The sequence below is a fragment of the Artibeus jamaicensis genome, unplaced genomic scaffold, assembly GCF_021234435.1.
Source record: "Artibeus jamaicensis isolate MK-2021 breed Jamaican fruit bat unplaced genomic scaffold, CSHL_Jam_final contig_558, whole genome shotgun sequence".
NCBI classification, from domain to species: domain Eukaryota; kingdom Metazoa; phylum Chordata; class Mammalia; order Chiroptera; family Phyllostomidae; genus Artibeus; species Artibeus jamaicensis.
In genome coordinates, this window is record NW_026521886.1 from 4352576 (window position 1) to 4379707 (window position 27132).

Below are 27132 nucleotides of genomic sequence, written 5' to 3' on the forward strand. Positions count from 1 at the left end.
AGGAGGGTGAGGTAGCAACTTGCAGACTGGGCAGTACCATATTTGCATGTGGATAAACTTGGAGGAACAACTGGGGATGGAGACAGACCGAACAACCCAGGGTTCTAGTGCAGGAAAAGAAAGCCTAAAAACCTCTGGCTGCAAAAACTTGTGGGGGTTATGGTGGTGGGAGAAACTCCAATCTCACAGGAAAGTTCTTTGGAATGGCCCACCATGACATACACAAACCCACACATCAGAAAATCAGCACCAGAAGGGACTGGTTTGCCTGTGGGTAGCAAGGGAAGTGACTGAAAGCCGGTTGAGAGCTGAGCAAGCAACATAGTTCTCTCTCTGTCCCTTTCCCCACATACAGGGCCTCAACTCAGCTATGTGGGTTGCCCCACCCTGGTGAATAACTAAGGCTCCACCCCTTACAATGTAACAGGTGTGTTGACAAAAAAAAATATGACCCAAATGAAAGAACAGATCAAAACTCCAAAAACAGAATTAAGCAATGAAGAGATAGCCAACCTATCACATGCAGAAATAGTTGAGTATGTTTGTAAAGTAGATGAAAAAGTGAAGGCTATGCAAAGTGAAATAAAAGAAAATGTACAGAGAACCAAAAGTGACAAGAAGAAAACTAAAACTCAAATCAATGATTTGGCACAAAAAGAAGAAATAAACATTCAACCGTGACACAATGAAGAAAGATGAATTCAAGAAGACAAAAGGCTTAGGAACCTTTGGGATAACTTTAAACATTCCAACATCCAAATCATAGGTTCACCAGAAGAAGAGAAAAAGTAAGAAACTGAAAACTTATTTGAAAAAATAAAGAAGGAGAACTTACCCAATCTGGCAAAGAATATAGACTTCCAGGAAGTCCAGGAAGCTCAGAGAGTCCCAAACAAGTTGGATCCAAGGAAGCACACACCAAAGCACATCATAATTACATTATTCAAGATTAAAGACAATGAGAGAATCTTAAAAGCAACAAGAGAAAAGGAGACTGTTACCTACAAAGAAGTTCCCATAAGACTATCAACTGATTTCTCAAAAGAAACCCTGCAGGCAAGAAGGGGATGGAAAGAAATATTCCAAGTCATGAAAGGCAAAGACCTACATCCAAGATTATTCAGTAAAGCTTTCATTTAGAATGGAAAGGCAGATAAAGAGCTTCTCAGATAAGGTCAAGTTAATGGAGTTCATCAACATCAAGCCCTTATTATATGGAATGTTAAAGGTATTTATTTAAGAAAAAGAAGAAAATAAAAAATATGAAGTGTAAAATGACAACAATCTCACAACTATCAACAACAGAACCTAAAAAAACCCCAAACAAACAAAAAACCAGAAACAACCATGAACTGAGCAAACAACTAGAACAAGAACAGATTTACAAAAATGGAAATCACATAGAAGCTTATCAGTGGAGTATGGGAGGGTGGGAAATGGGGTTAAAGGTACAGCAAATAAGAAGTATAAATGATAGGTACAAAATAGACAGGGGAAGGTTAAGAATAGTGTGGGATAAGTGAAGAAACCAAGGAACTTATGTGTATGCCCCATGGACATGAATAAGGGGGGAGGAATGCTATTGGGAGAGGGGTAAAGGATGGAAGGGAATAAAGGGGGAAAATAGGACAACTGTAATAGCATAATCAATAAAATATATTTTATAAAGGAACCCAATGAATAAAACAAATGAGCAAAATAGAAGCAGAGGCATGGAAGCAAGGAACAGATTGACAGCCACCAGAGGATAGGGGGAAGTGGGATCAGGGTGGAATAAAGGGGAAGGGACTAGTCAAGTAACATATATGGATAATCTATGGACATGGATAACAGGGTGGGGATTGTCTGTGGGAGTGGGGGGTGGGATGGGTGAAGGAGAGCTAAGGGGAAAAATCGGGATACTTGCAATAGAACAACAATAAAATATTTATTTTAAAAAATAAAAGCAATGAAAAAACTAAGAAAAAGAGAAGATGATGTTAGGGAAATGGAATGTGCTTAGAAGAGCAAAGGGCTTAATAATAAAAGGCAAAAACAGAGAGAAAGAATAGGGAAAATATGGCCTGCTTCAATGTGGTTGGTAGGGTAATGAGTGTAATAATGTTTATTTTTAATTTGAATATTTCATCTAAAATGCCATATGCTGTGCTTGAGTGTGATATTGTTGTTACAGAATTACATACTTATGATTTTGTAGTAAACAGAAGTGTTATTTGTGCTGGACCCTGTATATTGATGTTCTAGGGTTTTTTATGGGAATGAAGCAATCTTTCACCAACCCCTACAGGCTAGTATAAGACCACACATATTTAACTGATAAGAAAAAAATGCATTCAGATAAAAGTTATTTGTTAACATCTCTAAAGAAATTAGGTGGGAGAGGCATAATGAAGAGGATTGGCATGATCTGTGGCTTTGTCTCTCCTATGGTGCCTTTCTCTTCTATTAGCACAGATAATCATATTTTGTTGCAAAAGCCCACATTTCATTGATTAAAAGTAAACAAATTCTTATTCCCATTTGAAAAATTTTCTTGATAGCATATATTAGGATGTAACACTACTGTTCTCATATTCAAAGGGACTTGGAAATTCCATAAGGATAATTTTGTTTTTAATAAGTTAATGGACTTTTATTTAATATTATTACTGTGCTCCAGAGAACAAGAAATACAAGTAAAAAAATGGCTAATTATGTATATATTTGAACTAGAATGCAAGAGGAAGAATATTTCATTTTTACTGAGGCAAACTTCTGAGAAAAATAAAAGTAGTTATACTCTTTTAGCAATTTGCTTCTTCTTACCCAAAACATAAATCTCACTGTTGACTACAGCAGTACTGAATCGGTACTTAGAATACTTCATGGGTGCCCGCTCTATCCATTGGTCTTGTCTAGGGTCATACTGCAACAGTTTGTTGCTTAATCGATCAGGTTCTTCAGCAGGAAGATCCATCTGCATGAAATATGACAACCAATATAATAATACATCATTTAAAACCTCTGTGGATACATAAATGCAATTAGCCAAAGCATGTAGCCAAGCAAATAGAGGTTAACTATAGTGACTTGAACTCACAAACCCACAAATCCCATAATTCGGGGTTATAAATCCACTGTTCATATCAGAGAAATTTATATTCTGTAATAATGAGGCTAAGGTGTTGGGTTACAGCAGATAATCTGTGATCTTAGCAGTAAGACAACACAGCATCTTTTAAAAAATGAAGCAGGTGCAATGCCCTAAAAATGAAACCATGCTTTCTATAACAGAATAGTATTTAAAGTATAATTTTATTTTGTCAAATATTATAGTGGTGGATTCTAATATTTGTAGAAGAAATTTATAAGGCATTTATATTTATAGTAATTTTCTAACACAAATAAAACAAAATTACAAATATTATAGTGTTCTAGTAATTATTTTTACCCCATAATTATAAGAATTGTATGAATTCAATTTTCAAAATATATGAATTAATATAAATTATTCAGTTATTTTATGTATTTATTTTACTTATATATATATTTAAATGACTAGATATAGTACAAATTGAATTATTGTGTATTCTTACACAGATGTATTTGGCTTCTCCTATTCATAAACTTCAGGTGAAGCAACTCTTTTTTACAATGCGTCAGGTACTTTTATGACTTCAGGTTAAGGATGCTTAAGTGTGTTTTCATTTTGGTTTTGGATGCAGATGTTCAACACAGAAATAAATACCATAGTTCCAAAAGTTGTGTGTAATTAATTTTAGTTAATTATTTTAAATGCATTAAGAGTTATCACTATGATTGCAATCACAACCCCATGTTACTTTACAATTTAATGCATAGCATTAGACAAAGACTAGCTAAAGCTTTTCTTATGCAGTAAATGTTCACGTGTCATCAGTTCAAAGACAATATAAATTAATAAATATTATCTTTATTGTTTCAATTTTCCTCCTAATATATTTTCTTCTAATGTAAGTATTTAATCTCCAATGTACTGAAAAAAAGTAAAGAAAAGCTTCTAAGCTGTCTTTAGAGCTTATTCATACAAAATTAACTATGTAATGAATAATTATGAAAAAACTTAATTACAAATAATTTGTCAGGTATCAGCTACTAGCTGGGATTAAATCTATACTTTTTGATACATAGCACAAATTTAAAATGTATTAAATGTGAAGTTTAAGTTTTTAAAACCGGTGTGGTATGCTATATAGATGGCAAAGTGCAAGCTTATGAAGTAAATGCAAACGCATCAATTGTATCATGAAGTAAATATGGAAAGTCAAGAAATTATATAGGCAAAAATAAATTTACTTTATGTCATATGGGTTGACAAGGAGCTAGTAAGATTAATTTCTCTTAGGAAGACTACATGGCCAGGGCAAAAGACACATGGAGATACTACTGTGAGAACTCCAAGATGCTGAGAGGAACACCCACGAGAAGAGGAAGGACCACTGTGGTCACACTCTATTAAGTTTTCAATTTTGACTTTCCAACATTTCATGGGGCTTCAGTACAAACAGTATTCTGGTTTCTCTGTGTGTGGATGCCCAGCAAAAACATAAAGTGTTTAAAATCACAATACGCTGTTGTGGAAATAATTGTGCCAACACAGGATGAGTATTATTTGGTTTCCTAGAGTAAGAATTTTAAATGTGGAAAGGACCTAAGAGTTAGTTGCCTCACCTCATACAGCTGTTATGCAGACAGTTCTGGGATGAAGACCCAGCTTCTCTGCCTCCTCCTTAGATGTTCCCTACAGATAATCCACCAGCATATGCATCTTTCACAATTAGTAAAATGGGAAGGATTATGAATAATACAGTTGAATACTGAATGAAGTCATGCTATGAATGACACAATTTACAATTTTATTCTCCTAAACTGATTTCACACTTTAACATTTAAGTTTAATATTTTATAAAATAATTTTAAAATCAAAATGCAAGTCATACTCTTTTAGTATTGAACAACTACAACATTTTCAACATAGCAGCGAGACTCAGCATAGCCATGCCAGTTAGGTATATAGGAAATTTCTTAACCTGAGGGGTCCATCCTCCAATCACATAGAGTTTATTATTTACTGTCACTACAGCATGACATGCCAATTGTAGTGGAAGGGGAGACACTGTTTTCCAATTATCCTGTTCTACAGAGTACTTATCAACACAGTTTGTAATGAGATACTGGTTTTTAATTTTCATCTGTCCTCCTATAACATAGAGGTCATCATGAACACTGCCCAAAGCATAGAGCTCTCTAAATTCAGCACTGCATAACTTTTCCCAAAACTGGTTTCCTCTACCATGATACCTGTAAAATAGCAGAAAGAATTCAGGATTAGAGTTAACATGAAAACAATTTACCCAAGAAACACACTTAAGCTTTTTTTCCAACTAAAAACAATACAATTTAGTTCTTCTAACTTGAGAGGAAGTAAACATCACTATAAGACACTGATACAGGTTTTCAAGATTTTTTTATTTTTTGAAAGGCCTGATGAAAAAATATAATGCATATAAAAGCTATTATCCACACCTACTTGCAGAATTTTTGGAAAAATAGTATATTGAAAAAGTACAGATTATCCAGGACTAGCCTTCATTTCCTAATTCTGGGGAGGAAAATCAAGAACAAATATCAAAGATAGAACAGATTTTCTTTTAGCAAATCATTTGTAATTTTACCATGAGAGAATAATAAGTGAAAACAAAAAAAAATTTAAAAAGTCTAATTCTGTGGACTAGAAGTTTCACCTTAATACTAATTAAAGAAGTAAATTTTAGAGCAGAGAATTTAAAAATATCTCAATTCAGAGACTTCTAATGGGATGATATATGGGTAGCCTTTTAAGAATTGTTCTTTTAGTTCTAATTGGCTTAGGTCAACATCAAGAGCACTTGTGGGTGTTATAAAAATCTACCTGCAGATGTTTGTCAGGCATTTAACATTTATTTTAATCCCATAGATATGGTAATTTTAGTAATTTCTTCCATGAGTAATTATGTCAGTCTGAGAAGAATCCCAGGAGACAGAGACACTAGGATATAAGATCTCTTAATACCTCCAGAAGTCCAATACATACATAACTGATTATCTGTGCATGCATAGCATTATATAGTCACTAAATACATGAGTTTGTGGCTATCCTTTGTCTTGCTTCTTGATAGTGGTTAAGTCAGTCATGACTTGGGACATAGTCTGAGAAGGACAAAAGTACTTATGGGGACAGTGGTACAAAATATAATATTAGATTTCTCCTAGAAAATCCAGAATGTGTATGGAACTCAAAACTAAAACAAAACAAAACAGAACAAAAAAGCCAGGGAAGTAAAAAAATTGTTCTGTTTGGAAACAAATGTAGAAATTATATATGTGTGTTCCCTACCGAGTATAATTTTAAAGTACAGACTACTTATTTTGCATCAAACATTGACAGTTGATCACATTTATAGGAGTTTTTCTTAAATGTTTTAGGTTAACTCTTTCATTCTTTCCCATTCTTGACAGGTAAGTTAGAAGATTATGCTTCTTTTGTATAGGGCATGCCTGGCTTGTCACACATTGAATGCAGAAATTTATGAAACCTTATGATAGGTGTCTTCTAGGTAATTTTAGGTAGGAAATCAGAGTCTCTAGAATCACAGGTGATATTTCTACCACTATGTTTAATAGTACTGAATTTCAGAAGAGAAAGGAGGATTAGGTATCTAAATATAGGTAAGAGCTACTAAAGTAAAGCCAATGAATGAATATATACAAATAACTAAAAAAATGGTTTGATTTACTGAGACATGATTCAAGAAAACAGGCCAAGAATGAAATGCATCCCATGAAGGTTGGGATGTACATGTTCACTGGGCAACTTGATAATCTGATTTTTGTTTTAACAGTTTGAACTGAAAACATGGAGAAAAAAATGCCCAGATAAAACTTGGGAGCATTTGAGATCTTGCTTCTAAAACTGGCAATTTTTACTTGTTTTGGCTCAAGTAAACTCATAATTTAAAAAAAACTAAAATTTATTAAGAAAAATGGGTATGTCATAAAAAAGAAAATAATAGTGACAAAATCATTCAATGTTCTCAGAGGCTGATAATTTAAAAACAACACATATCCTCGGCCATTTGCATATCAAAGTATGGGAGATAAGTAAAGGAGATAGGTCTACATTTTAGAAAAAAAATGACCAACTAGAGTATTAGTTTAAGTCAAACTAATGTATCTTAAAAGGGACTAAAGTCCCTTTTTTAAGTCAAAAAGAAATGTATCTGCATGAAAATATATTAGCTACAGAATAGAAGGAAACTGAAGAGTGTCTAGGTAAAAACAAAAGGGTTTAGAAACAAAAGTAATATAGTAGGAATATACCACAAGATAATGATGATTTCTCACACATACCACAAAATTGGCACTAAAGTGATCTTCAGTAGTGCTTGACATAAGATTTTTAACTCTCCAGATATCTTTTGGAAGTCTCATTTAACCCCAAAGCAATGCTTCTGATTATTTCATTATTTGCCTTGCTGACAATTTCATTATTAGAGAAAATGAGGAGGGAAACTGATACTTTTACCCTAATTCTGACCAATGTGGAGGAGCTGGTTGGTGATGGGAACCTGGTTGACTCAAGATAAATCAGGGTATGCAGTCAGACATATGCTGTAAGAAAGGGATGCAGACTTTCAAAAAAGTTTTAAAATGTTTGGGGATCAAAATAGAAACAAATTTTGACAGGATTGGACATTTATTAAAAATAAATTCTGGTGGCAGTTTTGTAGACTATATTTGATCAGAAAGAAAAAGAACTATTTAAAGAACCTAGGGTACTTGTAACAAGAGGTTCTCAAATGGAAAGAAGGGCCAAAAAGCCCGGGACCAAATAAACAAGTGGCATGGACCTATAAGAACAATGCTGGGGAAGCCAAAGCTTCCTCTTCCTTTAAGATTTGATAACCCAAAAGAAAAAAAATTGAAATCATGGTAATTCTGAAGAAGATTGCTCCTTCTACTCAGTGACATGCTCTGCCACAATGGGCATAGGTCCAGGTCACTTATCTAGGGCTCTACATTCCCTCCCTTCTCTCTACTAGGGAAGATGAAGCATGTATCCAAAGGATGAATGTGAAAAAGGGACAGGCCTATAGCTTGAAACAGATAATGGGATACTAGGAGATGACAGAAAGACAGTAGATCTCTTAATTATTTCTTTAACCTAACATCACTGTTCACAAAAATTGCTTTTTGACTGAAAATTCATAATGAACTCTGGTAAGAGGGAACTGAGGGGAGAAAGATATTGAAGGAGAGCTTTACTATTTATTATGTATTTCATGTATATATTTATTATTTAGCCAGGTAGATCTAAGAGCTGAATACTTGCTGAATAAATAGTAAACAAATGTATGCGTCCTCACATACAAGACCTAGGTGATAAGCTACTTCTTAGCAGACACTCTTTTTTCTCTTACATTTCCAGGAGTGAAGCACTCTTACTAGGCTACAAACATTTTATACTATTGGAGGTTTAGGGAAGATGCACACATTAAGGATACAGAATGAAATGTGACAGATAATTAGTAATTTTTATTTGAGAAAAAATTACTACTTTGGAGTAGGAACTAAAATAAATAAGTTCAAATGAGTCAGTGGTAATACATTTTTCTTCCAGTTAAAAGTTATATCAAGCTTTTCAAAAACAAAGTATATTGATAAGGAAAGAATGAAAAGATACACAATGGAAACAAAACACACATATATTTAGCTTATGTAAATTCAATGATATGTCCTTAACAAAGGGAAAGAAAGGTTTTTAAGTATGGGTGATTTAATTATGAATTTTACATATTACAGGATTGACTACATATAATTTAAGATGTGATCACTCTTTCAGTAGTATTTTTTCTACTGTTGCTAATGTCAAAGCAAGGTAATTAAAACAAACATAAATACCATGCTAGATACAAACCTATATATTTCAACATTCTTGTTCTTTTGTCTAGAGAGTTTCGAGGCACTTGCTTCTCCAGCCACAATTATAGCATTGTTTTCCATGACAACACCAGTACACACAGATCCTAAACCCTCCCCATACTTGGGAGATGAGATAAAGTAGGTCTTCCGTGATGCAGGATCATAACAAAAACTGGCATCCCCATAATTCCTATGTCTTGACCTGATTCCTGAAGAATTATTGCCAATGCAAAGCAAAAGACTAGTAGTCTCCATGCCATAACGAAGATTTAGAGGATGCTGTTGTGGTTTCTTGAAGGTTTTGAAAGTGTTTTGAATTATGTCAATGCAATTTGCATCACATAGAAGCATTGTGTTTTTTTTCAGGACTTGTCTTAAAAAAGAAGGACTTATAAGTTCCAATCTTACTTGCTTCAAAAGCTCAACAAGATGCTCTTTGCGCAATTCCTGGTTATGATTTACCCATCTCAGAACTAAGTCCAAAATGCTCTCCTCTCTGGATATGTTAAGGTCATCTGATTTAATAAGTGTCAGAAACTGGTGCACTTCAGTTTCTAGTATTTCTTCATGTAAGCTCACCTCAGCAAAGTGCTGATATAAATATTTCTTCGACTGATCAGATAAATCTTCAGCTCCAATCTGCTTTGCAAAATAATAGATACCCACACAGTTGAAGGCATCCATATGGTCCATCATATATTTTTGACACACACGGAAGACTTCTTCCATCTGCATAAAATAGGCAGCCATAGCTACAGTCTGTACATTGGCATTGTTGATCTCCAAAACTGCACTGTACATGTAATTTAATAAAACTGACACACTTTCTGCTGTGATGTCATAAAGTATGACTTCTCTTTGAGTACATTCAAGTAGTCCACAGGTGAACATGGCTTTGAAATAAGGACTAAAAGCAGACAGGATCAGTCTGTGGCAAGGAAATTTCTCTCCTTCTACTATGACTACTACATCAATCATCTCTGCCAATTCTTTCATGTTCTTAATTTTATTCAGTAAATTCAAGCTATGTTGGTATTTTTCTTTCCCATCAATTTTGTACTCCATGATAGACTCTTCAATCTTTCTAAGTTGTCTTCAAATTTAGCTTGATTCTTCAAGGACTATTTGCATATTAGATTACTCACAAAACAACAAGAGATATAACAATCCTGAGGGAAAGAAAAGAAGCAGTTTTTCTCTAAGAAAAATTTCTCTATAACATTTAAAATGCAGCATTAGTTCTATGAAGTATTTATAAAATATTATTCATTCCAAACAGAATAGTTTAACTTCAAGGTAACTACTTTTTCATATTTTAAAATAACATCAATTGTATAAATACTAAATTGTTATTTTCTTAATCAGCTGCAGAGGTCTTTCTAGGGCGCTGGAAAGTCCTCCCTCCAACAGTGAATGAAACAGAAGTGATAAGATGAACATATTTTGTAATTCCACTTCTTGTTATCAAATACAGCTGTCCTGCAGATAGAGGGTACGTAGGAATTAGGTAACATTTCCTCTGAAGAGATGCAACATAACATAAAAGGCTATGGTCACCTCCCCCAAAATGCACCCAAATGTTAAAATGGCCAATTCACAAAATCACAACCATGGGCCATGTAGTATGTGTGAAAAATGCCTTAAAATTTTTCTCAAACTTTGCTCTGGGGCAAATAATTCAAAACCGATGCTCTGTAAAGCACAACCCAATGTCTGCTGACCTGGGGCTTCACGATATTTGGAACTTCCAATTAAATCAGCCTAAACTTAGAAAATACACAAAAGTCATTTGGTTTCACTCTCCTCCTTCCTTAATCAGCTTCTCTTTTTCCCTATTTCATAGTGTCAGAGACTGTATGGCTTCTTTTTTTTTAAAAAAAACTGGTGATTTTTATTCTTAATATGCAGGCAGACAATATAACTTTTTTTTATAAATTGAATATTTGCATAGTGATAAAGAAAAGTTTCTGCTAGCTTTTTGCTATATTAATCTTTAGAGCACCAGGCCAGATTTGCAGAAAGAACAATGCATGAAACATTGATATTTTTCAGTTTTTCTGAATCCTCTCCCTCATGTTCAGGTACTTTTTTCTTTTTTTTAATATATTTTTTATTTTATTGATTATGCCATTACCTTTGTTCTATTTCCCCCCTTAATTCCCCTCCACCCTGCACACTCCTCCCCCACCTTTCCTCCCCTTTAGTTCATGACCATGTGTCTCAAGTTCTTTAGATTCTATATTTCCCATACTATTCTTACCCTCCCCCTATCTATTTTCTATCTACTGTCTATGCTACTTATTTTCTGTAACTTCTCCCCCCTACTCCTTCTCCCACTCCCCTGTTGCTAACCCTCCATGTGATCTCCATTTCTATGGTTCACTCCTGATCTAGCTGTCCTCTTAGTTTGCTTTTGTTTTAGGTGTGGTTGTTGAGAACTGTGAGTTTGCTGTCCTTTCACTGTTCATCTTTTTTAGCTTCTTTATTTCAGGTAAGTCCCTTTCACATTTCATATAATAAGGGCTTGGTGATGATGAACTCCTTGAATTTGATCTTATCTGAGAAGCACTTTATCTGTCCTTTCATTCTAAATGAAAGCTTTTCTGGATAGAGCAATCTTGGTTGTAGGTCTTTGGATTTCATGAGTTGGAATACTTCTTTCCAGCCCCCTCTTGCCTGTAATGTTTCTTTTGAGAAATCCACTGACAGTCTGATGTGAACTGCTTTGTAGGTGACTGTCCCCTTATCTCTTGCTGCTTCTAGGATTCTCTCCTTCATTTTAATATTGGCTAATATAATGATGATGTGCCTTGGTGTGTTCCTTCTTGGGTCCAACTTCTTTGGGACTCTCTGAGCTTCCTGGATTTCCTGGAAGTCTATTTTCTTTGCCAGAATGGGGAAGTTCTCTTTTATTATTTGTTCAAATAAGGTTTCCACTGGTGACTGTTCCTCTTCTCCTTCTGGTACTCCTATAATTCGGATGTTGGAGCGTTTAAAGATGTCCTGGAGGTTCCTAAGCCTCTCCTCATTTTTTTGAATTCTTGTTTCTTCATATTTTTCTTTTTGGTCATTTTTTTCTTCCTTCTGGTCTGCTCCCTTGATTTGAGTCCCAGTTTCCTTTCCATCAGTATTGGTTTCCTGTGCAATTCCCTTAATTTCAATTAGTTTAGCCTTCATATGTTCCTCTAATTTGTGACTAAAATCAACCAATTCTGTGAGCATCCTGATCACCAGTGTTTTGAACTGTACATCTGAAAGTTTGGCTATTAGTTGATCACTTAGATTTATCGGCTCTGGGGCCCTGAGTTGTTCTTGAGCCGTGTTTTTATCTGTTTGTGCCTGTTACATATGAGGAGAGGCGCCTTAGTTGTTCACTAGGGCGGGGCTACCCAGGTCGCTTGTTTGTGATAGTGTATGTGGGGGTGGGGTCAGAGAGGGAGCAATGGCGGTCCTCTCAGCTCCCCTGCTCTGCCTCACTGCTGGCTCCTGCCTGTTTATCTGAGCACAAATGTGTGAGCCTGCTGCCCTGTGCTGGGGCCTGCGCGGTCTGTCTCAATACTCGTCTCTTCACTGGTTTATCTGACTGCAGACAGCCAGCCACGCCACGTCTTCCCTGGGTCCGCCTGTAGCTACCCTGCATCTGGGATCCATGCCCTTGGCTGCTTGCACACCGCCCAGGTTGGGGGATCATTTTTGCCCGACCCACTTGGCTGCTGGCTTTGCCCCTCTCACTGGTTTAGCTGAGCGGTTTGTTATTTTCGGACTCCGTATTGTTCAATTTTCTGTGTGGTTTGGTTGCACTTATTATTGTTAAACTTTGTTGTTTTTAGATTTGGTTGTGCGAGGAAGCAAAGTGTTTCCACCTATGCCTCCATCTTGGCGGAAGTCCGACTGTATGGCTTCTTGACTTAAAAAGCACTAGTCTAGTTAAAAGTCTCTTTAAGCTAGATATCTCATCTTCACCTTCCCTAGAGTAATGGAAACAGGCTGTTTCAAGGAAGTTAATTAGTTGTTTTGATTTAATGAAAGACATTCCTAGAGTTAGAAACCTTAATGTGAGGAGGAGATTTCAAGCCTCTGCCACTCTTTCTACTTGGCTATAAGTTGCATGCAGTAAGGATAAATATTGATAGTAGAAAAGTCAGTACTAGGAGGTTAAGAAAGAAGGAGAGGTGTAATTTCAAAAATGTAAAAACAAAATTTGTCAGCTGTAAAGATTATATAATTTCTTTTTTTTAAATTCTTGTTCTATTACTGTTGCTCTTCCTTGCCCCACCCTCCTCCCACAGTCAATCCCCACCCTGTTGTCAATGTCCATGTGTCATTTATACCTGTCTGTTGATTAGACCCTCTTCCTTTCTTTCCCCTCTTAACCTCCTTCCTCCTTCCCTCTGATAGCTGTCAGTCTGTTCCTTGTTCCATGCCTCTGGTTCTGTTTTGCTCATTTGATGGTTTTGTTCAAGAGGTTCCTCTTTTAAAAAAATTTTATTTAGTTATTTTTCAAGTACAGTTTTCTGTCTATTTCTCCCATACCAGCCCACCCCGCCCCATGCTCCCCACCTCCCTCCCATTTCCACCCCCCTTAGTTCTTGTCCCTGTGTTCTTCATACTTGTTCCTCTAAATCCCTCCCCTTTCTTTCCCCTTAAATTCCCTTCCCTCTCCCCTCTGGTCACTGTCCCCTTGTTCTCTATTTCATTGTCTTTGTTTTTATTCTGCTTGCTTGTTTGTTTTGTTTAGCTTCCTGTTAAAGGTGAGATCATATGGTATTTTTCTATCACTGTCTGGCTTAGGCAGTGAGACTAGCCAATCAGAGAATACGTTTACTTAAAAGAATTTATTGTTGTTTGAGTACAGCTTTCTTCCTTTTCCCCACCCCTTCACACCATCCCAGCCCTCCCCACCTCCCTCACCCATTTCCATCCCCCTTGTTATTGTTCATATGTCCTTTTTTAAAAAAAATTTATTGATTATGCCATTACAGTTGTTCTATTCCCCCTTCATTCCCTTTCACCCTGCACACCCCTCCCTAACCATTCCCTCCCCCTTTAGTTAATGACTACATGTCTCGAGTTCTTTAGATTCTATATTTCCCATACTATTCTTACCCTCCCCCCTATTTTCTGTCTACTATCTATGCTACTTATTTTCTGTACCTTCTCCCCCCTTCTTCTCCTCCCACTCCCTTATTGCTAACCCTCCATGAGATATTCATTTCTGTTTCCGCTCCTGATCTAGCTGTCCTTTTAGTTTGCTTTTGTTTTGGGTGTGGTTCTTAATAACTGAGTTTGCTGTCCTTTCATTGTTCATATTTTTTATCTTTTTTTTCTTAGATAAGTCCCTTTAACATTTCATACAATAAGGGCTTGGTGATGATGAACTCCTTGAATTTGATCTTATCTGAGAAGCACTTTATCTGTCCTTCCATTATAAATGAAAGTTTTGCTGGATAGAGTAATCTTGGTTGTAGGTCTTTGGATTTCATGACTTGGTATACCTCTTTCCAGCCCCTTCTTGCCTGTAAGGTCTCTTTTGAGAAATCCACTGACAGTCTGATGGGAGCTGCTTTGTAGGTGACAGTCCCCTTATCTCTTGCTGCTTCTAGGATTCTCTCCTTCATTTTAATCTTGGGTAATGTAATGATGATGTGCCTTGGTGTGTTCCTTCTTGGGTCCAACTTCTTTGGTACTCTCTGAGCTTCCTGGAGTTCCTGGAAGTCTATTGCCTTTGCCAGATTGGGGAAATTCTCCTTTATTATTTGTTCAAATAAGTTTTCCACTGGTGGCTATTCCTTTCCCCCTCTGGTACCCGTATAATTTGGATGTTGGAATGTTTAAAGATGTCCTGGAGGTTCCTACATCTCTTCTCATTTTTTAGAATTCTTGTTCCTTCATATTTTCCTGTTTGACCATTATTTTCTTCCTTCTGGCCTGCTCCCTTGATTTGAGTCCCAGTTTCCTCTTCTTCACTATTGGTTTCCTGTGCAATTCCCTTCATTTCAATTAGTTTAGCCTTCATATGTTCCTCTAATTTATGACTAAAATCAACCAGTTCTGTGAGGATCCTGATCACCAGTGTTTTGAACTGTGCATCTGAAAATTTTGCTCTTTCTTCATCGCTTAGATTTATGGGCTCTGGGGCTTTGAGATCTTCTTGATCCATTTTTCGTCTGTTCGTGCTCATTAATTAGGAGGAACGGAGCCTTAGGTGTTTACCAGGGTGGGGCCACCCAGGTCACTGGGTTGTGATGCTGTATGTGGGGGCGGGGTCAGAGCAGGCAAATGTTGACCCCCTCTGCTGCCTCTTGTTGCTGGGGCCTGTTCTGTCCGTCTTACCACCCACTTTCTTGCTGGTCTATCTGTGCACAAATGCGAGATCACAGTCAACCCGCTGCCCTGCACCCTCACTGGGTACACTGGTCGTTCAGTGTGTCGCTCCCTGGGTCGCTCACTGGGCCCACCCATTGCAACCCCACACCTGGGATCTGCCCGCCTGAGTCCGTCTGACCGAATTTTCCTGTGCAACCCCGCTCCGCCAGCTGCTGGCTTCGCCCCTCTTATTGGTCAGCCTGAAGAATTTGTTGTTATCAGACTTTGGAAAAGTTCAATTTTCTGTGTTCTGGCTGTGTTTTCTGTTGCTAATATTTTGTTGTCTCTAAACTTGGTTGTGGGAGAAAGCACGGCATCTCCACCTATGCCTCCATCTTGGCGGAAGTCCTCCATATGTCCTTTATAATTGTTCCTGTAAACTCTTCACCCTTTCCCCACATTCTTCCCTCCCCTCTTTCTTCTGATCACTGTCAGCCTGTTCTCAATTTCAATGTCTTTGGCTATACTTTGCTTGCTTGTTCATTTTGTTGATTAGGTTCCTGTTAAAGGTGAGATCATATGGTATTTGTCTTTCATTGCCTGTCTTATTTCATTTAATATAATGCTCTCCAGTTCCCTCCATGCTGTTGCAAAGGGTAGGAGGTCCCTCGTTTTCTCTGCTGCATCAAATTCCATTGTGTAAATGTACCACTGGTTATGGATCTGCTCATTTACTGATGGGCAGTTAGGTTGCTTCCAGCACTTGGCTATTATAAATTGTGCTGCTATAAACATTGGGGTGCATAGGTTCTTTTGGAGTGTTATTTCAGTGTTCTTAGGTTATAATCCTAGCAGTGGAATTGCTGGGTCAAAAGGCAGTTCCATTTTTAGTTTTCTGAGAAAATTCCATACTGTTTTCCATAGTGGTTGCACCAGTCTGCAATCCCACCAACAGTGCACTAGAGTTCCCTTTTCTTGTTGTTGGTTGCTTTGTTTATGATGGCCATCCTGACCAGCGTGAAGTGGTATCTCATTGTGGTTTTAATTTACACCTCTCTGATGGCTAGTGATGCTGAGCAGCCTTTCATATGTCCCTGGACCCTCTGTATGTTCTGGGAGAAGTATCTGTTCAAGTCCTTTGCCCACTTTTTAATTGGGTTGCTTGTCTTCTTAGAGTGGAGTCATGTGAGTTCTTTATATATTTTGGAGATCAAACCCTTGTCTGAGGTATCATTGACAAGTACGTTTTCCCATGCGGTTGGTTCCCTTTTTATTTTAATGTTGTTGTTTTTTTTTAGCTGTGCAGAAGGTTTTTATTTGGATGAGATCCCACTTGTTTATTCTTTCCTTTATGTCCCTTGCTCTAGGAGACATATCAGTCCCCTAGAAAATATTGCTGCATGGATTATCTGAGATTTCCCTGCCTATGCTCTCCTCTAGGACTTTAATGGTGTCATGACTTATATTTCAATCTTTTACCCACCTTGAATTTATTTTGGTGTATGTGTAAGCTGGTGCTCAAGTCTCATTGTTTTGCATGTAGGTGTCCAGCTCTCCCAACACCATTTGTTCAAGAGGCTATTATTGCTCCATTTTATGCTGCTGCCCCCTTTGTTAAATATTAATTGACCATATAGACTTGGGTTTATTTATGGGCTCTCTATTCTGTTCCAGTGGTCCATGTTTCTGTTCTTATGCCAGTACCAGGCTGTTTTGATTATAGTGACCTTGTAATACAGTTTGATATCAGGTACTGTGATTCCTCCTATACTGCTCTTCTTTCTCGAAATTTCAGTACCTATTTGGGGTTGCTTATGGTTCCATATAAATTTCTGAAGTGTTTGTTCTATATCTGTGAAATATGCCATTGGTACTTTAATAGGTATTGCATTGAATCTGCAATTTGCTTTGAGTAGTATGGACATTTTGATGATGTTAATTCTTCCAATCCATGAACACTGTGTATGTTTCCATTTGTTTGTGTCGTCCTTGATTTCTTCCTTCAGTGTTGTGTAGTTTTCTGCATACAGGTCTTTTACATCCTTAATTAGGTTTATTCCTAGGTATTTTATTTTTCTTATTGCTATATCAAGTGGGATTTTTTTCCTGATTTCTGTTTCTGGTATTTCATTGTTGGTATACAAAAAATGCCTTTGATTTCTGGATATTGACTTTGTATCCTTCTGTTTCGCCATATTCATTTATTAGGTTGAGCAATTTTTTGATGGATTCTATAGGGTTGTCTATGTACAGTATCGTGTTATCTGCAAATAATGACAGTTTTGTTTCCTCTTTTCCAATTTGGATGCCTTTTATTTCTTTTTCTTGTCTCTTTGCTGTGGCTAGGACTTCCAAAACTACGTTGAATAAAAGTGGTGAAAGTGGACAACCTTGTCTTGTTCCCGATCTTAGTGGGAAAGTTTTTAGTTCTTGCCCGTTGAGTATGATGTTGGCTGTAAGTCTCTCATATATGGCATTTATTATGTTGAGGAATGCTCCCTCTATTCTAACTTTGCTGAGTGTTTTTATCATAAGTGGGTGCTGTACCTTATCAAATGCTTTTTCTGCATCTATTGATATGATCATGTGATTTTGAGAATATGTAAAGTTACACTAGGAATAAAACCCTCCTTGCCAGATTTTCTGGCATTAATAGCTCAGTTTTATTTCTATGAAAGCCTAAAGCTTTCTTTGTAAGGATTTACAGGTTAAAAGTGAACCTTTGCTTTTTTAAAAAAGATTTTCACAAAGAGAATTTAATTATGGGCTAAGAGATCATTATATTTCTGAATTTTCCTACAATACCTTGTGACTAGCCCAAATCATATTATGTAGGTTATATTTTACATAAAAACACCTCAATCAACTTTACAGATGACAATTGTTACTTTAAGTAGAAAAGCATAAAAACTTTCTTTTATAAGAAATACTTATGCAATAAAAATTTTTTAAATTTTAGTATTACACTGATATACAAGAATTCCTCAAAGGAAATCAGTACTAATAATGCTGGAAGGCCAAGTGCAGCTTTCAGATACAATCACTAGATCTAACACAATGCAGGTAGTTCAGACTCATTAGTTTCTAAAACACTGATCTTGATGTTGCTAGGAAAGATATGAGATGCTGAGGACTCGAATGTCATGACAAAAATGCTAGAATTTTGGAGTGTCAAGTTTAAAAATATTCAGGTGACATTAGTTTCAAAGAGAGGTTAAAACTGAATCATAACTAGTATATTTTGTTTGTTTTCTTATAAAAACATCATATGCAAAATCTTATAAAGCACTTTATAGTAGACAATGTTGGGTTTCCAACCCACCTTCATTTGGTGAAATTTGGATGGGACTGAGTCTCATCCCCCTCACTACTGTGACGGGTTCAGGGATAGGTGTGAGACCTGATATTACCCTAATTAGAGTGAAGCTCAGGTTTCTGGTTCAATGGTTGGGGTTGTCCATGTGTTATATAGATGAGGAGTCTGGAACTGCTGCAGCAATGTGTCCATAAGACAGTATGAGAGCAATATAAAGAACAAGCAGGGAATCCAGAGCAATGGAGTTTGAAACATGCCTTTTATTTGTATTTTTTAGTTTTGAAGGACGAACCATTCCTTTTATTGTTTAAACTAGTTTTAATTGAGGTTGTTGTTATTGGTACTTGAGAGTCCTTATGAGTAAATGTAGCATATGTAAAATATATTGAGAAAAAGTTGCCCATGGTAATTGCAACTATATATTTTATAAAATTGCACTTTTGTTATATTCTTATATTTTCTATTATTATACTGTCAAGTAAAAGAGCCATAGAAACCTCTATTTATCCTCATTTCTTCTTGGCAAAAGGCAACATTCACTAAGGTACACTTTTGAGTTCACTTTTTCTCATCAAATAGCCACATTATACAGATGCAAGAACTGAGTCTTTAACCAAGTTCTGTCCAACTCCAAAGTCTGTACTCTTATTAACTATTTTCTCTAGTGAAAGTGTCAAGAAACTAGAGCTTTGTAGGCCATACAGATTCTATAGTAACAACTCAACTTCTTAATTACATTGCAAAAGTAGCCATAGACAGTAAATAAACAAAAGAGCATGGCTGTATGTCAATTTAATGTTTTATGGATATTGAAACTTTAATGTTATATATTTTGGTTTTATGAAATATTATTCTTTCATTTAAAAAAGTCATTGAAAATTATAAATTTCATTCATAATTCATGGACTATATATAAAAGCAAGCAGCAGGTCAACTATTTCTGTTCTACTATTATAAATAAATCCGTTTTCTAGATTATGAGTATCCTCTCTGGGTGCCTAATCACCACTTATCTGCTTCAATACAGCTTAAGAGTTTCAAGAAGAAGAATGGCTGGATTTCTATTTTAAAAAGATCATCTGGAGACTTCCGCCAAGATGGAGGCATATGTGGAGACGCCGTGCTTCCTCACACAACCAAGTTTAGAGACAACTAAAAATAGCAACAGAAAACACAGCCAGAACACAGAAAGTTGAACTTTTCGGAAGTCTGATAACAACAAATTCTTCAGCCTGATCGGTAAGAGGGGAGAAACTAGCAGCTGGCAAAGCGGGGTAGCACAGGAAAACTCGATCAGACAGACTCAGGTGCGTGGAATCCAGGCGCAGGGTTGGATCTGGTGGGCAACTCAGCAAGCAATTGTGGGGAAACAGCAAGGGAGCAGGGCTGCGGGTTGACTGTAGTCGTGCATTCGTGTGTGGATAGACAAGCAAGGGAGTGGGCGATTGGATGAGAGCCAGCAGCCCCAGTGGCAAGTTGCGGTGGAGGGCGCCGCCATTTCTCCGCTCTAACCCCGCCTCCACATACAGCATCATAATCCAGCGACCTAAGTGGCCCTACCCCGGTGAACAACCTAAGGCTCTGCTCTTCATCCAGCTGTGAGAAACAGCAGAGGGGGCCGCCATTTCCCCGCTCTGACCACGCCTCCACATACAGAGTCACAACCCAGAGACCTGGGAGTCCAAGGCGCCGCTTCTCACACTTAAAGGGCACGAACAGACCAAAAATGGCTCAAGAAGGTCTCAAAGCCCCAGAGCCTATAAATCTAAGCGATGAAGAAATAGCAAAACTCTCAGACGCACAGTTTAAAACACTGGTGATCAGGATCCTCACAGAACTGGTTGATTATAGCTACAAATTAGACAAATATATGAAGGCGAAACTAATTGAAATTAATGGAATTGCACAGGAAACCAATAGCAATGAAAAGGAAACTGGGACTCAAATCAATGGAGTGGACCAGAAGAAAGCAAATAATGGCCAAACAGAAAAGAGTGAAGAAGCAAGAATTCAAAGAAATGAGGAGAGTCTTAGGAACCTCCAGGACATCTTTAAACGCTCCAACATCCGAATTATAGGGGTACCAGAAGGAGGAAAGGCACAGCCACCAGTGGAAAACTTATTTGAACAAATAATAAAGGAGAATTTCCCCAGTCTGGCAAAGGAAATAGACTTCCAGGAAGTCCCGGAAGCTCAGAGAGTCCCAAAGAAGTTGGGCCCAAGGAGGAACACACCAAGGCATATCACAATTACATTACCCAAGATTAAAATAAAGGAGAGAATTCTAAAAGCAGCAAGAGATAAGGGGACAGTCACCTACAAAGGAGTTCCCATCAGACTGTCAGCTGATTTCTCAAAAGAGACCTTACAGGCAAGAAGGGCCTGGGAAGAAGATTCCAAGTCATGAAAACCAAAGACCTACAACCAAGATTGCTCTATCCAGCAAAACTTTCATTTATAATGGAAGGACAGATAAAGTGCTTCTCAGATAAGATCAAATTCAAGGAGTTCATCATCACCAGGCCCTTATTATATGAAATGTTAAAGGGACTTATCTAAGAAAAAGAAGTTAAAAAAACATGAACAGTGAAAGGACAACAAACTCACAGTTATTAAGAACCACACCTAAAACAAAAGCAAACTAAAAGGACAGCTAGATCAGGAGTGGAAACATAGAAATGAAGATCTCAAGGAGGGTTAGCAATGGGGGAGTGGGAGGAGGAGAAGGGGGAAGAAGGTACAGAAAATAAGTAGCATAGACAGTAGATAGAAAATAGATGGGGGGGCAAGAATAGTATGGGAAATATAGAATCTAAAGGACTTGAGACACATGGTCATAAACTAAAGGGGGGGTAATGGTGGGGAAGAGGGGTAGGGTGGAGGGGAATGAAGGGGGGAATAGAACAAATGTAACAGCATAATCAATTAAAAAAATAAAAAAATATACTAAGGCATATTTCAAAAAAAAGATCATCTGGTTGTCTCCAAATTTCCCAAATAATCAATTTCTTAAATACTTTATTTGAATGTAGCTTCTATGACCCCAACATTGGCTTCAACAACAAAAATACTTAAAAAAGAAATAAGTGTTTCAAACATTCTGAGGAAATATTTATGAATTTTTAAAGATATGTGTATAGCTATTTTAATTATCCCTTTCCTCCAATTGCCTTTTATACAACTCCTGAAAGCCACCCTAATTGAAATGGACTTATAGACCAAATGAATTTACTCATGAAAATCCTGAAAATTATTTGGGCAATTAAATTAGCCACCATACTTAAAAAACATTTTCAGCATTGTTGTTTATATAAATAAGGTACAAAAAAGATATTGGTATTGCAGATGGTGGCTTGGATGTGAGATAGTTCTGGGTTTGAATCTCAGTTTAGGCACTTACTTGCTGTAATCTTAAAATTACTTAACCTTTCCAAAACTTGGTTTCATCATCTGTAAAAGAGGGATAATATATATAACTAAACTAGTTAGATTGAGTGTCCAACAGAAATTATTGTAAGTTTACAATGGTATAGAATAGTGTAGAACAGAAATTAGAAACATAGGCTTTGGCCCTGGCTGGTGTGGCTCAGTGGATTGAGCCTAGGCCTGCAATCCAAAGGGTGGCCATTTTGATTCCCAGTCAGATCACATGACTGGATTGCCACCAGGTCCCCAGTAGGGAGGATGTGAGAAGCAACCATACACTGATGTTTCTCTCCCTCTCTTTCTCCTTCTCTTCCCCTCTCTCTAAAAATAAATAAATAAAATATTTTTTAAAAGATACATAGGCTTTTGCTTGGGTTACTGAGGCCTGAATTTGAATCCTTTCTCTACTATCTGGTAACATGTCCAAGTGTCTTAGTCTCTTCAGTTTTTCTCACCTAAGATTAGTTTTATTAATTATATAAGAATAATTGAGAGAATTAAAGCTGGCCATGCATGTACACAATATGTAACTTGCTTGGTAAAATTTGCTTGATAAAGTTGAGGCAGGATACCTATACAAATAATTTTCAAATAATAATAATGTTTGGGTCCATATACAAATTGCTTATGGGTAGAGACAGCTTATAAATAGAAGAGAACTGACAGTAACTTTTTCTTTAATGGGGGCATAGAGGGCATTCTCCTTTCATCAGCAAAACAAATTGTGTAAATGTTTTCAATGGTATCAATGGGTAGTTATTTTCTGTTCCACTTTATAAAGGACTGAACTGGTACATTTATAGTAATACTACCCATAATAGTAGAGAAAAATGAGTAGCAAAGACCAATATGAATCACAAGAATAGGGCCTAATTACTTTGCAAATCCAAAATGCAGTTATGCTTGTGTCCAGTATAGTTAGTTTTGAGAAATGCACTGCTATAAATTTTAATGTGGCATTTACTTAAACTGCCAATGTTTTGCCTTTACAATGTTTAATTTTATAATCTTTACATTATCTTTAAAATTACTACTTTTTCTAAAAAACAATTGATATATGACCATGCCTCCATGTTTTGCTAAAATCAAAAGTAGTTTAAATTCATAGCAGGACTGCTTGCAAAAGCAAAAATTTGGAAATAACCTAAATAGCCATTAATAGAACAGACAGACTATAGTGTATTTACTCAAAAGAATACTACTCAGCATAAAAATTAATTAGCCACTGCTACATGTATCAACATGGGTGAATTTCACAAACATAATAATGTGTGAAAAAATGTAGAGGGATAGTTGCTGCATACCATTGATACCATGTTTTAAATATGTGAAACAATATTATATATTCTAATGTAGATGATAAATCCTGACAAAGTAAATAGACACAATTGGTAAATCTGGCCAAGAGTATATGGGAATTTTTTATATGATTCTTAGAACTTTTTTGTGAACTTGAAATTATATCATAATAAAAAGTCAAAAAAGTATAGATTACACACAAAAAAGTATAGATTTAAAGATACACACAACTGTAGTGGAATATAAGAAAATGAAGGGTAAAGAAATGAAAATTAAAGATAGTGGTTGCCTATCAAGAGGCAAGGAAGGAGGGGGGTGCAATTGCAGAAGGGTGACAAGGAATTTTAACTGCATACTCAATTTTAACTTCACCAGTTGTATGGTGGGTACACAATACATAATTATTCTTTATGCCATTTTGCATGTCTTAAATATTGTGTAAACTGAGTTTAAAACAAAAAAATTATTAACATCAGGGTACCTTATATTTTTTGAAAACCTAACCCACATTGTAACCATGACTATGTGTATGTACATGTACGTATACACACACACATACACACAGAGGGCTACATAATAAACTTTCCTTTTAAGTTGTAAAGGTGTATGTAGTTCAATGTATGTGTTTGGAAAACACAAAAGCTTACAACCTACTTACCTAGTCTGAATGAGAACTGTTTTAGGGGAGAAGCAGAAATAATTCCTTCCTGCTCCTGCTTTGGTGGTAAAAGAAGTTACTGGATTCCTGAATTAGTGTGTTAATTTCCTCATCAAAATGTTCCGTGTGGTGATAGGTTATAATATGAAATGATAGTTTATCAACAATAAAGCTTTGAATTTTATCAATGAGAAAATTGAGGACCTGAGAAATGACCTGTACAGGGTCATAAATTCTAATCTGTCTAAAACTCCCTTCCACAGACTTTGGTTGGCAATCTGAGGAAGGTCGACATATCAGAAAATCATGTCCCAGTTCCAATGTTTAAACAAAATCCTTCTGTAAGTTAGTGACTATTGTAAACCCTGAGAAAGAAGATACCTGCTAAGAAGGCCTCCTGGTGGTTAACTGGGCAAACAAAACAAAACAAAACTGGAGCATAGCAGCCCTTTTTACACAGGGGCCTCTCATGCAAACCCCACTTCACAGAGAGGCCTGCATTGAACTGCCTGCCTCTAAACTGAATTGTCTGTCTGTACTGTGTCCACTATCTGAACGAGCCCTTACACAGGAGTTCCTGGAATCTTATTTCAACCAATAGGACTGAAGCTTTCCCCATCCAATTGGAGCTGCACAGCTCTGACCAACCAGAACAGCTCTATTCTAACCAATCAGGACAGTGTATTTTGGACCAATCAAACTGAAAATTATTTGTGTTAGGACAGACTAATCTGGGATGGGTGGGAGGGATGGGTGTCTTTTGTCCTTATAAACCCGCTCCCACATGGCTCTGAGAGTTCACTTTCCTTTTCCACTACAGACTGAACATTTCATTTCCTTGGCTAAGCTGAAACACTGAAGACCTCTTGCAGCAGTAGAGTGAAGCAGAACAGCACAGGCCAGAGCAGACTGGCACAGAATGGAGCAGACCAGCAGCAGTGAAAAGTAGATCATCAAGAAGCAGAGGAGATCATATGGTATTTGTCTTTCAATGCCTGGCCTATTTCACTCAGCATAATGCTTTCCAGTTCCATCCATGTTGTTGCAAAGGGTAGTAGATCCTTCTTTCTCTCTGCTGCATAGAATTCCATTGTGTATATGTACCACAATTTTTTGATCCATTCATTTACTGACGGCCACCTAGGTTGCTTCCAACTCTTGGCTATTGTAAATTGTGCTGCTATGAACATTGTGGTGCATAGGTTCTTTGAAATTGATATTTTAGGATTCTTGGGATATAATCCTAGCAGTGGAATTGATCTCACCTTTAACAGGAAGCTAAACAACGAAACAAACAAGCAAACAGAATAAAAACAAAGACACTGAAATAGAGAACAAGTGGGCAGTGACCAGAGGGGAGAGGGAAGGGAATTCAAGGGGAAAAATGGGGAGGGATTTTGATGAACAAGAATGAAAGACACAGGGATGAGGACTGGGGGGGTGGGGATGGGAGGGAAGTGGGGAGACGGGGCAGGGGGGGCTGGGATGGGAGAAATAGACAAAAAACTGTACTTGAAAAATAACTAAATAAAATTTTAAAAAAAGAAGCAGAGGAGAGCAGACGATTGAGGTACAGAGCTGTCTAGCTCTCTGGCTAAAGAGGGGCCTGCCCTCAGGGCTGCCTCAGAGCTGTGCTTATCACAGTTGAGCTCTTTTGCACTAAATTAGGGATTCCTATTGGCATTGACGGACATCGGTTGCCACTTTTAAGTATAAAATCACTACCCCTTATTTTAAAAAATTATCCTGAGCCTATTTTCATGAACACTACACCACATTCAGAAATTATGAAGCCCTTCACAATCTGGCACCTCCTGACCTTTCCTGCCCCTCCTTCCCTTCCTCCCTCCTTTCCTTCCTTCCTTCCTTTCTTCCTTTTTTAATCTCTTAGTAGTCGTGAACCACTAATGATGCATGCATGCCTTTACACCCCCAAAAATGTAACTGACTCTTCAATATTCAGCTCACATATCACTTCCTCACTGAATACTTCTCTGCCTTTCCTTGCTGCACCTTGGCCATAATGATTGTACTGTTGTTGCTACAATTTATTTATGCATATGCCTGCCCCCCCCCCATTTCTGAGTGTAGGATGCTCATGTCTTAATCATCTCTGTATTCTTAATACCTGTCTGTAATGATGCTTGGCACATTAACATTGTTCAATATGGTTTCTGCAATTAAATGAATGCTTTGCTTAGTCCTAAATTACAAGTTTATAATAACTTTTTTCTTTTACATTTTGTAGATGTTAATAAACCACTCTCTTGGAGATTTTTTCCTACATATAAAAGTTATAAATCACCCAGAATCATTAACTTGATTTCCTTGCCTATAGCTTGATGCATTGTGGTACCCACTTCTCACTCCTACTCTTAAAATTAATTCCCAGTCACCATGTGCTTTTAGGAATTTGGTTACCATTCTTAGAGAATAACTGAAGCCAGAGATCACAAATTGGCTACTCACAGACTTCTTTTTCTATTTTTGTAAGTTATTAATAGTTGTCAACAAGCAAAGTTAATATATTCCAGCATCTATTGAAACTAATGAACAATATGGTAACAGTGAGCCCTTAATTCCCACGGTGACAACAATGTGCAGGACTTGAGTAGCCAGATGCCACCTCTCAGATGGCACATCTATTCTCATATTCCCCAGCCCACAGTTATCATTTATAATTTTCCCTATGCTGTTGCATTTCTCACCACTGCTTCTTTAATTATCCTATAGTCATTTAAGTTTGTGAAACCTGGTTTTTACCATTGCATCCCCATACCCTAATTTGTTTCAGCATTACCATCTTGTGCAGACACCGGTAGAAAATGGCTCAGAACACAGGCACCATCCTAAAATGTACTTTGAGTCTCCCATTAGTATGGACAGATGCCTGATTCATTTAAACTATTAAATAGTTTAAACTATTAAACTATAATCATCCCTCACACTAGACAATAATGGCCAGGTATATAGATGATGAAGCTAATAAGACATGCTTCTTTTTTCTTTCCTTTGAGTTCACAGTGTTTTGCGCTTCACCATGATTTACACTTTGCAAAGAGCTTTAAGATGCATTGTAGGTTATTAGTTTTGTGGAGGGGGAGGAATATTCAGGGCAATTACATTCCTGGCTTTAAATTTAAAAGAG

At 37.0% G+C, this 27132-nt stretch overlaps 1 protein-coding gene across 6 annotated transcripts in view; it reads right to left on the reverse strand.

The window, feature by feature from the left end:
- KBTBD12 (kelch repeat and BTB domain containing 12) overlaps window positions 1–27132 on the reverse strand; it is a 112529-nt gene that overhangs the window by 84576 nt on the left and 821 nt on the right. For all 6 annotated transcript variants that reach the window (XM_053670274.1, XM_053670273.1, XM_053670277.1 and 3 more), the window contains exons 2-4: window positions 8975–10148; window positions 5049–5319; window positions 2806–2956 (exon numbers count right to left, since the gene is read on the reverse strand). In XM_053670274.1, coding sequence (XP_053526249.1) covers window positions 2806–2956; window positions 5049–5319; window positions 8975–10044 — 1492 coding nt within the window. In that variant the 5' untranslated portion in view covers window positions 10045–10148. The remainder of the gene's footprint in view (window positions 1–2805; window positions 2957–5048; window positions 5320–8974; window positions 10149–27132) is intronic.